Here is a 16,595-nt window from a genome sequence, read left to right as displayed (position 1 = left end):
TATAATACATAAGGGGGGGATATGATCTCCATGTATAATACATAAGGGGGCGGGTATGATCTCCATGTATAATACATAAGGGGGGATATGATCTCCATGTATAATACATAAGGGGGGATATGATCTCCATGTATAATACATAAGGGGGGATATGATCTCCATGTACAATACATAAGGGGGGATATGATCTCCATGTACAATACATAAGGGGGGATATGATCTCCATGTACAATACATAAGGGGGGATATGATCTCCATGTATAATACATAAGGGGGGCGGGTATGATCTCCATGTATAATACATAAGGGGGGATATGATCACCATGTATAATACATAAGGGGGCGGGTATGATCTCCATGTATAATACATAAGGGGGGGATATGATCTCCATGTATAATACATAAGGGGGGATATGATCTCCATGTACAATACATAAGGGGGATATGATCTCCATGTATAATACATAAGGGGGGATATGATCTCCATGTATAATACATAAGGGGGATATGATCTCCATGTATAATACATAAGGGGGGATATGATCTCCATGTATAATACATAAGGGGGGGGATATGATCACCATGTATAATACATAAGGGGGGATATGATCTCCATGTATAATACATAAGGGGGGGGGGGATATGATCACCATGTATAATACATAAAGGGGATATGATCTCCATGTATAATACATAAGGGGGGATATGATCTCCATGTATAATACATAAGGGGGATATGATCTCCATGTATAATACATAAGGGGGGGATATGATCCCCATGTATAATACATAAGGGGGGGTATGATCTCCATGTATAATACATAAGGGGGGGATATGATCTCCATGTATAATACATAAGGGGGGATATGATCTCCATGTATAATACGTAAGGGGGGATATGATCTCCATGTACAATACGTAAGGGGGGATATGATCTCCATGTATAATACGTAAGGGGGGGATATGATCTCCATGTATAATACGTAAGGGGGGGATATGATCACCATGTATAATACATAAGGGGGGATATGATCTCCATGTATAATACATAAGGGGGGGATATGATCTCCATGTATAATACATAAGGGGGATATGATCTCCATGTATAATACATAAGGGGGGATATGATCTCCATGTATAATACATAAGGGGGGATATGATCACCATGTATAATACATAAGGGGGGATATGATCTCCATGTATAATACATAAGGGGGTGATATGATCACCATGTATAATACATAAGGGGGGATATGATCTCCATGTATAATACATAAGGGGGGATATGATCTCCATGTATAATACATAAGGGGGGATATGATCTCCATGTATAATACATAAGGGGGGATATGATCACCATGTATAATACATAAGGGGGGGATATGATCTCCTTGTATAATACATAAGGGGGGATATGATCTCCATGTATAATACATAAGGGGGGATATGATCTCCATGTATAATACATAAGGGGGGGATATGATCTGCATGTATAATACATGAGGGGGGGATATGATCTCCATGTCTAATACATAAGGGGGGGGGATATGATCTCCATGTATAATACATAAGGGGGGGGATATGATCTCCATGTATAATACATAAGAGGGGGATATGATCTCCATGTATAATACATAAGGGGGGGGGGATATGATCTCCATGTATAATACATAAGAGGGGATATGATCTCCATGTATAATACATAAGGGGGATATGATCTCCATGTATAATACATAAGGGGAGATATGATCTCCATGTATAATACATAAGGGGGGGATATGATCTCCATGTATAATACATAAGGGGGGATATGATCTCCATGCATAATACATAAGGGGGGGATATGATCTCCATGTATAATACATAAGGTGGGATATGATCTCCATGTATAATACATAAGGGGGGATATGATCTCCATGTATAATACATAAGGGGGGCTATGATCTCCATGTATAATACATAAAGGGGAGATATGATCTCCATGTATAATACATAAGGGGGGATATGATCTCCATGTATAATACATAAGGGGGGATATGATCTCCATGTATAATACATAAGGGGGGATATGATCTCCATGCATAATACATAAGGGGGGGATATGATCTCCATGCATAATACATAAGGGGGGATATGATCTCCATGCATAATACATAAGGGGGGGATATGATCTCCATGCATAATACATAAGGGGGGATATGATCTCCATGCATAATACATAAGGGGGGATATGATCTCCATGTATAATACATAAGGGGGGATATGATCTCCATGTATAATACATAAGGGGGGATATGATCTCCATGTATAATACATAAGGGGGGGATATGATCTCCATGTATAATACATAAGGGGGGGATATGATCTCCATGTATAATACATAAGGGGGGGATATGATCTCCATGTATAATACATAAAGGGGGGATATGATCTCCATGTATAATACATAAGGGGGGGATATGATCTCCATGTATAATACATAAGGGGGGGACATGATCTCCATGTATAATACATAAGGGGGGATATGATCTCCATGTATATTACATAAGGGGGGATATGATCTCCATGTATAACACATAAGGGGGTATATGATCTCCATGTATAACACATAAGGGGGGATATGATCTCCATGTATAATACATAAGGGGGGATATGATCTCCATGTATAATACATAAGGGGGGGATATGATCTCCATGTATAATACATAAGGGGGGGATATGATCTCCATGTATAATACATAAGGGGGGATATGATCTCCATGTATAATACATAAGGGAGGATATGATCTCCATGCATAATACATAAGGGGGGATATGATCTCCATGTATAATACATAAGGGGTGATATGATCTCCATGTATAATACATAAGGGGGGGATATGATCTCCATGTATAATACATAAGGGGGGACATGATCTCCATGTATAATACATAAGGGGGGGATATGATCTCCATGTATAATACATAAGGGGGGGATATGATCTCCATGTATAATACATAAGGGGGGGACATGATCTCCATGTATAATACATAAGGTGGGATATGATCTCCATGTATAATACATAAGGGGGGGATATGATCTCCATGTATAACACATAAGGGGGGGATATGATCTCCATGTATAATACATAAGGGGGGATATGATCTCCATGTATAATACATAAGGGGGGATATGATCTCCATGTATAATACATAAGGGGGGGTTGCTGTAGATAAGTCCTGGATCCTTTCTTGGATACACAGAATATAACCGGATAGAACATTTATAGGGAAAGGTGATCCAGGGAATATCCGATTGCCTCTCGGGGGATCAGGAAGGAATGTTTTCCCTGCAGGAGGAGATCGGATCGTGCTTTGCTGGGATTTTTTTTTTACCTTCCTCTGGATCATCTGTGGGTGTCGGATTATAACTTTTATGTTTTTTTATGGTTTAACTGAATAGACTTTTGTCTTTTTTTCAGTCAGACTAATTATGGAACTGAGTAACCACGGCACAGCTTGGTGTCATCTGCAAAGACTGAGATCCCCGACCCCATATTGTATATTTAGATTACAGAGTACGGGTCCCAACACTGAACCTTGGGGTACCCCACTAATAACACTGAACCCTGGGGTCCCCCACTAATAACACTGAACCTTGGGGTACACCACTGACACCCCCAGACCATTCAGAGTATGAATCATTAACCACTACTCTCTGAATACCATCTTTTAGCCAGTTTTCTCTCCATTTACATTCAGATTTTTCCAGCCCATCGACTTCACCTTACACATTAGCCATGTGTGGGGAACTGTGTCACCCCTCTGTCCAAGTATACCACGTCCACCGCCACCCCTCTGTCCAAGTATACCACGTCCTCCACCACCCCTCTGTCCAAGTATACCACGTCCACCGCCACCCCTCTGTCCAAGTATACCACGTCCACCGCCACCCCTCTGTCCAAGTATACCACGTCCTCCACCACCCCTCTGTCCAAGTATACCACGTCCACAGACACCCCTCTGTCCAAGTATGCCACGTCCACCGCAACCTCTCCGTCCGAGTATACCACATCCACCGCCACCCCTCTGTCCAAGTTTACCACGTCCACCAACCCCCTCTGTCCAAGTATACCACATCCACCCCTCTGCCCAAGTATACCACGTCCCCCGCCACCCCTCTGTCCAAGTATACCACGTCCACCCCTCTGTCCAAGTATACCATGTCCCCCGCCACCCCTCTGTCCAAGTATACCACGTCCAGCGCCACCCCTCTGTCCAAGTATACCACGTCCACCCCTCTGTCCAAGTATACCACGTCCCCCGCCACCCCTCTGTCCAAGTATACCACGTCCAGCGCCACCCCTCTGTCCAAGTATACCACGTCCACCCCTCTGTCCAAGTATACCACGTCCACCGCCACCCCTCTGTCCAAGTACACTACGTTCTGTTGTTTACAATATTTGTTTCCAGCAAGAACTCCTCTCTGTGGTCTTTTATTAAACTCTCCAGTATCTTCCCAACTATAGAAGTTACATGATTGCTTGAGAGGTTTCTTTTCCGTTGCTGAATCAGGCACCTCAGGAGTGAAACCTCTAATGTAGTAAGTGAAGGGAGACTTCTGATGCAGGTAGGAGTGGGACCTCCCACCAGCCAGGATCTGTCCACATTGCATAGAGAAGCACAGAGGCCCAGTGATGATGTCAATGGGGCTAAAACAAGGCATACAGGTTGTATGTAGTAAAGTCTTTATATTGATGAACGGTAGCCAAGGAAGGCAAATGTATTACTAAAAACCTCCATATATCGTGTGACTCGCAATTCCAAATAGCACTTTATCGATGTTCTGTTGTTTGTCGGACCCCTTAACCCGTCATCTCCCCCTTCAGCCGCTGACTCCGTGTCTTGTTTCCTCCATAAAGGTCCCTGGGAGTGGCACTGTGGGAGCTCTTCGAGTTGGGCCGCCAGCCCTACGACACGTATTCCGACCGCCAGGTCCTCAGCTATGTCATCAAGGAACAGCAACTCAAACTACCGAAGCCACAGCTCAAGCAACTGCAGTCGGATCGCTGGTAAGAGACGCACAATGATGGTGAAATTGTGGGGTCCCCCATACAGTATGCCTGGTGGGGTCCCCCATACAGTATGCCTGGCGGGGTCCCCCATACAGAATGCCTGGCTGGGTCCCCCATACAGAATGCCTGGCTGGGTCCCTCCATACATTGTGCTTGGCCGGGTCCCCCCAGACCGTATGCCTGGCAGGATCCCCCCTACAGTGTGCCTGGTGGGGTCCCATCCTATACAATATGCTTGGCAGGGTCCCCCCATACAGTATTCCTGGTCGGTTCCCCACATACCATATGCCTGGTGGAATCCCCTCCATACCGTATGCTTGGCGGGTCCCCCCGTACAGTTTGCCTGGTGGGGTCCCCCATACAGTATGCCTGGCGGGGTCCCCCCGTACAGTTTGCCTGGTGGGGTCCCCCATACAGTATGCCTGGTGGGGTCCCCCCGTACAGTTTGCCTGGCGGGGTCCCCCATACAGTATGCCTGGCGGGTCCCCCCGTACAGTTTGCCTGGCGGGGTCCCCCATACAGTATGCCTGGCGGGGTCCCCCATACAGCATGCCTGGCGGGGTCCCCCCGTACAGTTTGCCTGGCGGGGTCCCCCATACAGTATGCCTGGCGGGTCCCTCCGTACAGTTTGCCTGGCGGGGTCCCCCATACAGTATGCCTGGCGGGGTCCCCCATACAGAATGCCTGGCTGGGTCCCCCATACAGAATGCCTGGCTGGGTCCCTCCATACATTGTGCTTGGCCGGGTCCCCCCAGACCGTATGCCTGGCAGGATCCCCCCTACAGTGTGCCTGGTGGGGTCCCATCCTATACAATATGCTTGGCAGGGTCCCCCCATACAGTATTCCTGGTCGGTTCCCCACATACCATATGCCTGGTGGAATCCCCTCCATACCGTATGCTTGGCGGGTCCCCCCGTACAGTTTGCCTGGTGGGGTCCCCCATACAGTATGCCTGGCGGGGTCCCCCCGTACAGTTTGCCTGGTGGGGTCCCCCATACAGTATGCCTGGTGGGGTCCCCCCGTACAGTTTGCCTGGCGGGGTCCCCCATACAGTATGCCTGGCGGGTCCCCCCGTACAGTTTGCCTGGCGGGGTCCCCCATACAGTATGCCTGGCGGGGTCCCCCATACAGTATGCCTGGCGGGGTCCCCCCGTACAGTTTGCCTGGCGGGGTCCCCCATACAGTATGCCTGGCGGGTCCCTCCGTACAGTTTGCCTGGCGGGGTCCCCCATACAGTATGCCTGGCGGGTCCCCCCGTACAGTATGCCTGGCGGGGTCCCCCATACAGTATGCCTGGCGGGGTCCCCCATACAGTATGCCTGGCGGGGTCCCCCATACAGTATGCCTGGCGGGTCCCCCCGTACAGTATGCTTGGCGGGTCCCCCCGTACAGCCCGCCCCATCAGATTTACATAGAAGAGGCTGAGCTTTCTTTTCATTGTCTGGAGCCGAAGACGGGGAATTATTCCATTAGCACCTGAAAATGAGTAAAAAGTCCCCTCTGTGTCCCTGGCCCCTGCTGCTGAACTGATGGGGCCCGGGAACCTTTACGTAATCACTGGGGGCCACGGGCCTATGGGATTTCTGTGCATGTGCCCAACAGTATTTAACCTTTTTCCGCCCTCATAACTCATACGTGGATGGGCTTTAGTGGCCACATATCACATATACGCGGCACTGGGCGGCTGATGTTTCTGTGCTGAGAGCGCCCACTGCATGCGCCTGGAACAGAAACTGAGCTGTCATAGACAGGTCTCAGTCCCCACTGACTATCATTAGCCACTGGGACCGGCTTCTGATCATGTGACCACTGTGACAGCCAATCACAGTCATCACTTGACCCCGATCCTTCCCGCCCCTGGCGTACAGACCCTATTAAAGGGTGTGTACATACTTCCCCAGTATTGCATTGTTGCTGGCGTCTTTGGGGAATCCATTGATGATGTCACCCCTACAGAATTCCCAGCTCTACCCAACTGCCGTAGTTAGCCAAATGATGGTGTCACCCTCACCCAGTGGAATCTCTAAGTTGTAGGTTGCATAATGGGGGAGACCTATCTGTGTGAGTGACACCAACACTGGGGGAGGGGAGCAGATCTGCCTCAGGGAAATCCCACCATTGCATTATAGAGAGGCCATTAGACTACTATGACATCATTAGATGATATGTATGAACATGGTGTACAGGAAAGTGTTCTTCTGGGATGGTAAGGTCAGTTTCAAAGGCTGAGAAACACGGTATGCACCCAACAGGGAAAACACGAACACGCAGTGAGCATATCATCATGGAAACTTGTAGTCACCAGGGAAATTAGCAGCATGCGGTAGGCATGGATGTGTCACTAGAGGACGGACCTATCCTATTAGGCACTATAGAAACTGGCAGACCTCAGTCAACGTTCTTCCAGATCCACGTCCAAGAATGATGCGGAGTCTCCGATTCTGATAAATAACAGATGTACTCCAAATGTTCAGAGATCTCCCAAAGGATCGGTCCACCCAAATGGGATGGGGATTTCTGGGCTTGGCCACCCAACAGCTGAGGGGGAATCCAATGGTGACAGAGATGGAGTTCTTTGATCTCTTTCTGCTCCCTGAGACAATCTGGGCCTTCTGCCCCCAATGGACCATTGACATGTCTTCTGCCGCCCTCTCCATAATGGTCCAGGAGGAGAGGAGTCCCATTCTAATGGCCATGGAATAATTGGAAAGAAGGAGCGCCCGATGTCCACAAGTTTGATGGTAGATTGGAAGGCATTTACTGAGAGTAGTGACAAGTACATCAAGCCGACGCGGTTCAAGAGAGAAGGCTTTCCCTTCTTCAGGGCTGGTGCTGCACGTTATTGATATCTCACGCCAGTTATACATTTGGGAAGTTCCACTCATAGCTGTCCCTGCAACCTCAGGTGTCACATTGTCAGTCCTTTGTCTGGAATCTCACAAATATATAATCGGCATGACAATCATTCCCAATTAATAACGTTCAGCAACAGCCCTGAAGAAGGGAGAGTCCGTTGTCCCGAAACGCATTGACTTGATGTACTTGTCGCTACTCTCAATAAACGCCTCTTAATATACCTTCAAACTTGCATTCTTTTGGATACTGGGCCGCTCGTTCTACATGTGGAGACGACCTTAAGGTAGTACCAGAAAGGCAGAAATCCAAGTCCTAAGAGGGCTGATCGTCAGTATTCATCATTGGGTACAACCTACTGGAGGGACATCTCTCCACTTAGCCACACAATGGCCCACCCATGACCAGTGATGGATCCAGGCAGTCCAGCGTGGTCTTCAGCACAGACAGGATCATTCTAATGGCCATGACACATCTCAGCGTGGAGGTTGATTGACGACTTAAGAAACCATTAGTCGGTTCAGTTTCCCACAGAGACATTGTAGCCCCACTTGGATATAAAGTACAACGCACAGACCCTGATGAGCCAGCGTAGAGTATATTGCTTGTCCCTGGCTGTCCAATTAGCATGGTCTCATGTACAGTATTCAGCTCTAATTGGCCGTTTTGTCATAAACTGAACAACCCCTTTTCCAAAAGTCAGTAGTACCTTGCCTAGCCTCTGGTGATCCGCCATATACTATGCTATCCAGACTCGGGTCATATTGTCTATATAAACTGGTCGATGGGAACCTAAATGACATTTACTTTGCTTAAACAGTTGCCATTTTTATTGAACATCTTTTTTCATTGGTTCTGACATGTCAGCCATGCTAATCTCCTGTGTCCTTTTTGCGGCCACTTTGTCTACATGGACTCCAGCAAAGTCTACATGGCACTTCTTGAGGCTGGTTTTCTGATGGGTACAACCGTGGTCCTTGTCTGTCTATTATGTGTTGAAAAGACCACTTGTAGCCCCCATTGGCAGCCCGTAAGACAGGGCGACAGTACAGTTGGGAGGCACTTGTCACCTTATAACAGGAATTGGCTGGATTGATGGGAATGATTTTACTGAAAGCTGCGGATTTAAAAATTGTGCAAAATTTATGTGAGTAGCCATCAATGGCCAAGTATTCCGAATATTGGCCAATCCGTAGTGGTGCTTTGCTGTTCAGCGTAGAGGATATTGCCCCACCGTCTGCAGGGCGGGGTTAGCAGTCTGTTACTTTGCTGCTGGAAGCCACAGTAAAAGGAGGACCATTATAGGATTAGGATTATGTAGGAGGAGACCCTGCTCATTATTGTACCCACCCAGCCTATCTAGCCCTGAAGGCAACATTTCACTAGCATTACCAACGCTTTGATTGAACCCGCACTCCATATTCAAAGTCTTTAAATAAAAGTCTTGTCAATGTGCAGGTACCACAAGATGTCTCCTATTGCTTTTATTTGCCGAAAAAGCTTCTTCTGTGCCACTCTCTGATTTCATTTCACTTTGTTCATGGGGCTTGACTTCATGGCTAAACCCTATCAACTGTCCTGTCCATTGGGACTTCCTTGGTAACTAATAAATTCACTCTCATGTGACAGGGAGATGGTAGTTGGTGGAACACAGTCATTAACCATCTCGATTGTTGGGTCCCTATAACAAAGTGAAACTCATAGAGGTGCCCAGAAAAGGATTCTGACCTTTAAACTTTTGTACAGGTTTACTTTTGGGTACAACAGGGAAAAAAATGCTTCATTAAATTCCTGATCAATGTCATGCTCATGTTTTTTGTGTTTTCTCTTAGGTACGAGGTGATGCAGTTTTGCTGGCTGCAGCCTGAGCAGAGACCAACAGTGGAAGAGGTCCATCTACTTCTTTCCTACCTGAGTGTGAAGGGATCTGGCGAGCTGGAGGAAGAGTTTGAGAAGCGTTGGAACTCTATGAAACCCAATGGTGGAACAGATGGTGGGCCTCACCATGAGCCTGAGCTGTCTTCTTACCCTCTACTAGAGCACTTTTCTTCGGATGGGTTCCACTCAGATGGAGATGATGTGCTAACAGTGACTCAGACCAGCCAAGGGCTTAACTTTGAATACAAATGGGAACGTGGGCGACATGAGCAATATCCACTGAGCCCCGGGTGCCAGCCTTACCAAGATATGTACTATACAACCAGTGCCAGTGACAGACTCAGTCTTGGCGTGTCACCATCTGGCTACGATGACAAGGAATGCAACCCAAACTCCCGCCCGCTCGAGCTGGTACCTGTTCTGAGTGCTCGTAGCCCTTCAGTGGCAGGAGACTACTATATTCGTATTGAAGAGCCTTTGGGGAGCAACGTCGAGCAGGACTACAGCCCACAGCATGAAGAGCACAGTGTAAAACAAAAGCAAGAACTTTCGACAGAGGACCAACCATGTGGAGATAGTCCTTCCATAAGCCTGTCCATGGAGGCTCTGCTGGAAGTTGTCTGTTCTGCCAGGGATGATAGCCCAGTCAACCAGGCCAAAAACCAATGCTCTAGCCCCTCCTATGGAGGCGAGGCAAAAGAGAACACGCTTGACTGTTCAAAAGAGGACAGTAACGACTCAAGTGTATTTGAGGACCCCCTTGGATCCTCTCCATCTTTTAATCAGCTTGGCCAAAACCATCATGGCCCAGATGAAGCAGAAACGATGGCTACACCTAAAAATGAGGACTGTAGTAACACCTCTAGAGACCCTATCGATCTGGCTGCAGTGAAATGTGAAGGTGAGGATGTAGAGGTGGATCTGCTATCAAAGACCTCTTGTCCTGTTGCATTCTCTCCACACTGGGCATCCAACATCTCCTCAAACAATAATGTCTCTAGTGAACCACAAGAGCAGCCTGGCATTTGGTTAAATCCACGCTCGGAGGACTCGCAGGATGGTGAGGCTGAACCATATGGCCCTGAATCATGGCAGATTGCAGAGTCTGGGGAGGGGGATAATGTCACCTCTTCAACAACAGTAGAGGATCAGTTTTACGATGCTGAGGAGTTTGCAACGCTTGAGCCTTCGGTCACGGTGGAAACGGTTTCCGGCAACTCACACCTCCAGTTCTCTTCTCCAGTGTCAGAAGCATCTGATGTTAAATCCTCAACTTTGCAGCCAAATGAAATCATCCATCCTCTAGCATCCCCAGACAGTGAAGAAGTAACCCCTGAACAAGAAATGGATCCTCTCGGTGTTTGTTTTATAGTACATTCTGAACCTCCTACACACTCGGAACCCACACACGACCTTCACATAACAGAGGAGGACATATCTATAGCTGGATCTCAGGGGGCTTCCCTACAAAGCCTATCAGATGAACACTGTAATCTCTCTCTCAGCAAAGACAGCCCCGAGAAAGTGTATTCCAAAGACTTTTACCAAACTCCCAGTGACAGTGATGATGAAGACACCATGGAGCTGACTTCAGGGGTCTTCACAGACCTGTCTAGTGAGAGAGGAGACACAGCCCCACCTTTCAGATCCCTACAGAAACAGGTAGGGACCCCAGATTCATTAGACTCCCTGGACATGCCATCGACCGCTAGCTCTTGCGATGCCTTCAGCCTTGGAACCTATGCACCTTCTGCACAGCATAAAGCACTGGACAGTGGTTATGACACAGAAAATTATGAGTCTCCAGAGTTTGTGTTAAAAGAACCACAAGAGAGCAGGGAGACTGAGGGTTATTACCAGCTGAGTCAACCCCAAGAACAGAGCCTGGAACCTGGAGATATGCCAATGTCCCGCTCGGTCAGCAGTGACTTACAAGGTCTGGATGCCAAGAACCCCTACAGAGACTCTGCATATTTCTCAGACTATGACTCTTTCAATCGAGAGGAAGAGGAGGAAGGAGACCGAGGTGACGAAAGGGAACAGGAAGGAGCCACAAAGACTTCTCACTGTGTAGATCTAAACTTGGAACCCTCAGCACCTAACTTGGTAGAAAGCACTGAGAGCTTAAATGATGACCAAGGACAATGCACAGCCACTGTAGAGACTGCTAAACCTCCTTCACCCCTGCCTTCATGTCCTCCATCAGAAGACTCACTGCTTCAGCTCCCTCTCATCATAAGAGAAGAGTCAGTAGATGAAGGCTTGGGCTTAGAATGTTCTAAAGACTCTTCTCTTGATAAGCAACCCAACACCAGTTCCACCATAAAGTCCGCCTCGCACAGAACCTTCACCCTGTCCCCTGTCCAGCTTTGTCTCACCAAAGCATGCACTGTAAAGCAGGGCTCAGCGGGAAGCATCACTTTGACCACTGGACTTCAGCCAGAAGAGAAACCGACTTCCAACAGGGAATCAATGGGAGCATGCCACCTGCCCAAATGCCTCTCACCTCCTCTTATCCGAAAGGAGGGCAGAGTGGGCGATTCCACAGATGATGATGAAGAGGATGAAGAAAGTGAGGACAGCGATGAATCTGACGAGGAACTCCGCTGCTACAACATCCAGGAGCACAGTGAAGAGAGCGAAGAGGAACATTCCACTGTCCCCATTGTGATCACTGATAACGCCAGCGCTGGTCACTTGCGAAGTCTTCTAAAGACGCCTAACTTCTTGCCCCAGACTGCCTCAGAGGACTGTGATAGGAAGAAGAAGGCCGTATCTTTCTACGATGATGTTACTGTCTATTTATTTGATCAGGTATGTTGGTGTGGAAGTGCCACCTACCTTGTGAGGGGCTTCCTTTAGACAATGATTGAATAGAGGAAGGGAGGATTATAACCCGTCACATTATTGTTTCACCATCTGTGTCTCATGGTGGAGATTTCCCTTCACATCCTGTCCCATAACCTAACAGGAAGTGAGAGGAAATCCCTGGGAATTTCATGGGGACCCCCAAGTCACCAGAAATAGTGCCCCCTAGTTTTCCCATCTATTACTTTATTGGGGACAATCCAAAATTTGGGATTTTCTTTTAACTTTCAATGATAATGTTGATGAGGACAAATAGAGAGGGGGAATCGCCCTAACGGGGACACAGACAGCAATAAAAAGCTGACAGGGGGTCTCATCCCTCCCAACTCCATCCAACACTGACAGGGGGTCTCGTCCCTCCCAACTCCATCCAACACTGACAGGGGGTCTCGTCCCTCCCAACTCCATCCAACACTGACAGGGGGTCTCCCCCTCCATCCAACACTGACAGGGGGTCTCGTCCCTCCCAACTCCATCCAACACTGACAGGGGGTCTCATCCCTCCCAACTCCATCCAACACTGACAGGGGGTCTCGTCCCTCCCAACTCCATCCAACACTGACAGGGGGTCTCCCCCTCCATCCAACACTGACAGGGGGTCTCGTCCCTCCCAACTCCATCCAACACTGACAGGGGGTCTCATCCCTCTCCACTCCATCCAACACTGATGGGGTCTCACCCCTCCCCCTCCATCCAACACTGACAGGGGGTCTCATCCTCCCCCTCCATCCAACACTGACAGGGGGTCTCACCCCTCCATCCAACACTGACAGGGGGTCTCATCTCTCCCCCTCCATCCAACACTGATAGGGGGTCTCATCCTCCCCCTCCATCCAACACTGACAGGGGGTCTCACCCCTCCCCCTCCATCCAACACCGACAGGGGGTCTCACCCCTCCCCCTCCATCCAACACTGACAGGGGGTCTCACTCCTCCCCCTCCATCCAACACTGACAGGGGGTCTCGTCCCTCCCAACTCCATCCAACACTGACAGGGGGTCTCATCCCTCCCAACTCCATCCAACACTGACGGGGTCTCACCCCTCCCCCTCCATCCAACACTGACAGGGGGTCTCATCCTCCCCCTCCATCCAACACTGACAGGGGGTCTCCCCCCTCCATCCAACACTGACAGGGGGTCTCACCCCTCCATCCAACACTGACAGGGGGTCTCACCCCTCCATCCAACACTGACAGGGGGTCTCATCTCTCCCCCTCCATCCAACACTGATAGGGGGTCTCATCCTCCCCCTCCATCCAACACTGACAGGAGGTCTCACCCCTCCCCCTCCATCCAACACCGACAGGGGGTCTCACCCCTCCCCCTCCATCCAACACTGACAGGGGGTCTCACCCCTCCCCCTCCATCCAACACTGACAGGGGGTCTCCCCCTCCCCCTCCATCCAGCACTGACAGGGGGTCTCATCCTCCCCCTCCATCCAACACTGACAGGGGGTCTCACCCCTCCATCCAACACTGACAGGGGGTCTCATCTCTCCCCCTCCATCCAACACTGATAGGGGGTCTCACCCCTCCCCCTCCATCCAACACTGACAGGAGGTCTCACCCCTCCCCCTCCATCCAACATCGACAGGGGGTCTCACCCCTCCCCCTCCATCCAACACTGACAGGGGGTCTCACCCCTCCCCCTCCATCCAACACTGACAGGGGGTCTCCCCCTCCATCCAGCACTGACAGGGGGTCTCACCCTTCCCCTCCATCCAGCACTGACAGGGGGTCTCGCCCTTCCCCCTCCATCCATTGTTATGCTTTGTGTCCAGGTTAGCCCAGTTGGGTGTCCCCATTTCCCTGCTACCCAACAAGTCTAGACCTCCCCCATAGGTGCTCGCCTGTAGTCTGGCTTCTTTTCCAATATTTTATCAAAATCCGGATGTACAAACCTTCCATGAGATCCAAAGATGAAATAAGAAACAATAAGTAACAAATGTTCGGCCATTTTCCAAATATATCTCCCAGGAGAACAAAAGTGAAAGCGCTACAATGTGACCAGAGGCCTCAATTCCCATCCATAGGCAGTCCGTTGGGGTAGAGCCCGGCCCAGCCCTGCAGCCTGATGTCTATGAAGCCCGGTGGGGTCATTACCCGCAAACCTGCAGGTTCATCTCGGTGAACAAAAGACTTTGTCCCAAGAACAGGCGATTGTGACCTGTCCTGGGTGCCGCTTGGCACGGGTCCTGAATTCTGTCCTGGGTGCCGCTTGGCACGGGTCCTGAATTCTGTCCTGGGTCCCGCCTGGCACGGGTCCTCCTGGCACGGTCCTGCCTGGCATGGGTCCCAAATTCTGTCCTGGGTGCCGCTTGGCACGGGTCCCGCCTTCTATCCAGGGTCCCTCCTGGCACGGGTCCTGAATTCTGTCCTGGGTGTCGCCTGGCACGGGTCCTCCTGGCACGGTTCCTCCTGGCACGGTTCCTCCTGGCATGGGTCCCGCCTTCTGTCCTGGGTCCCGCCTGGAACGGTTCCTCCTGGCACGGTCCCGCCTGGCATGGGTCCCGCCTTTTGTCCTGGGTCCCGCCTTCTGTCCTGGGTGCCGCCTGGCACGGTTCCTCCTGGCACGGTCTTGCCTGGCATGGGTCCCGCCTTCTGTCCTGGGTCCCGCCTGGAACGGTTCCTCCTGGCACGGTCCTGCCTGGCATGGGTCCCGCCTGGAACGGTTCCTCCTGGCACGGTCCTGCCTGGCATGGGTCCCGCCTTCTGTCCTGGGTCCCGCCTGGAACGGTTCCTCCTGGCACGGTCCTGCCTGGCATGGGTCCCGCCTTCTGTCCTGGGTCCCGCCTTCTGTCCTGGGTCCCGCCTTCTGTCCTGGGTCCCGCCTTCTGTCCTGGGTCCCGCCTTCTGTCCTGGGTCCCGCCTTCTGTCCTGGGTCCCGCCTGGCACGGGTCCATTCATTATATTGGCTCTTTGATTGGTGAGAGATGTATAGACCTTCCCTTGTGATGCCGATTCTGCATGAAATAGAATGAACTGAGTACATTCCGCTGTGAGGCTGCAGCAGACTAGCGAGGTCTTTATTCCATAAATCGAGACCCCGCCGGACCTCACAGACCAGAATTTTAGGGTTTTTCCCGTTCTCTTGGCTGAGGTGATATAATACCGGGTGGTGTGTAATGAGTCAACAGGGAGCCATCTAAAATTCACTTTTCTGTCATTTGTGATGAATATGGATGAACCGATATGGGGGGGCCCTTAATAAGACTTACCCTTAAAGTGGGTGTAACCCTCAGACATGAAATATGAACAAAGCACATCCCTCTGTAGTGTGTACTTGTCTCAGTCCAGAGCACTGAGTGTCATTTTTGTCTGCTGCTTCCTTCCTCTGTTATCAGCATGAGTCACTTCTGACACCAAGAGATAAATGGTGACAAGGAAGGGAGTTCCAGCACACAGCCTGTGATTGACAGCCCCAGTTCTGTTTCTGCGAGCTGTGTGGAGGGGGGTTTTTCTCTTCCCTCCAATCAGCTCTCAGAGCCTTCTTCACTAAACTCTGTAGAGTCTAACTTCAGCTCCCCACCCCCTTTTTTCTGACAGCTCAGACAAGCTGTATAAATTCTGGACTTTGAATGGATGTAGTGATAAGAGAGTGGCAGATAAACAGGTACAACTTATGTAGGAGGATTTGTTTCATCTCCGTGTATCACCTGAGGCCGGCCCCTGCACTGGAGATATGGAGGGTTTACAACCACTTTAAGTAATTTGTTTATGTGGCTAAATCTATTAGCCTCTAATTACGTGTAGATTTATTTATTGGCCACTAGAGGCAGCAACATTCCGTTTGCATTCAGTCTGCCCCCCTTAACTAATGGTGAGATAAGAGATCAGCCACACGGGGAGGGCATTGTTTTTAGTGAGGGGGTCACATCATAGAACTGTGGGAAAGAGCAGTAAATCACAACCACCGTGTGACACCACAAAGAAGGAACCA

At 49.6% G+C, this 16,595-nt stretch overlaps 1 protein-coding gene across 2 annotated transcripts in view; it reads left to right on the top strand.

The window, feature by feature from the left end:
- The window catches only part of LOC149430717 (serine/threonine-protein kinase LMTK1-like), a 71,989-nt gene that overhangs the window by 40,890 nt on the left and 14,504 nt on the right, over positions 1 to 16,595 (top strand). For both annotated transcript variants that reach the window (XM_089666062.1, XM_089666061.1), the window contains exons 7-8: positions 4,902 to 5,051; positions 9,741 to 12,600. In XM_089666062.1, the coding sequence (XP_089522188.1) occupies positions 4,902 to 5,051; positions 9,741 to 12,600 (3,010 nt within the window). The remainder of the gene's footprint in view (positions 1 to 4,901; positions 5,052 to 9,740; positions 12,601 to 16,595) is intronic.

This window comes from Staurois parvus, unplaced genomic scaffold (assembly GCF_062004578.1).
Source record: "Staurois parvus isolate SC_StPar_1 unplaced genomic scaffold, SC_StPar_1.0 ptg002501l, whole genome shotgun sequence".
NCBI classification, from domain to species: Eukaryota; Metazoa; Chordata; class Amphibia; order Anura; family Ranidae; genus Staurois; species Staurois parvus.
The sequence above is the reverse complement of the archived record's forward strand: the minus strand, read 5'-3'. Positions and strand labels throughout refer to the sequence as shown.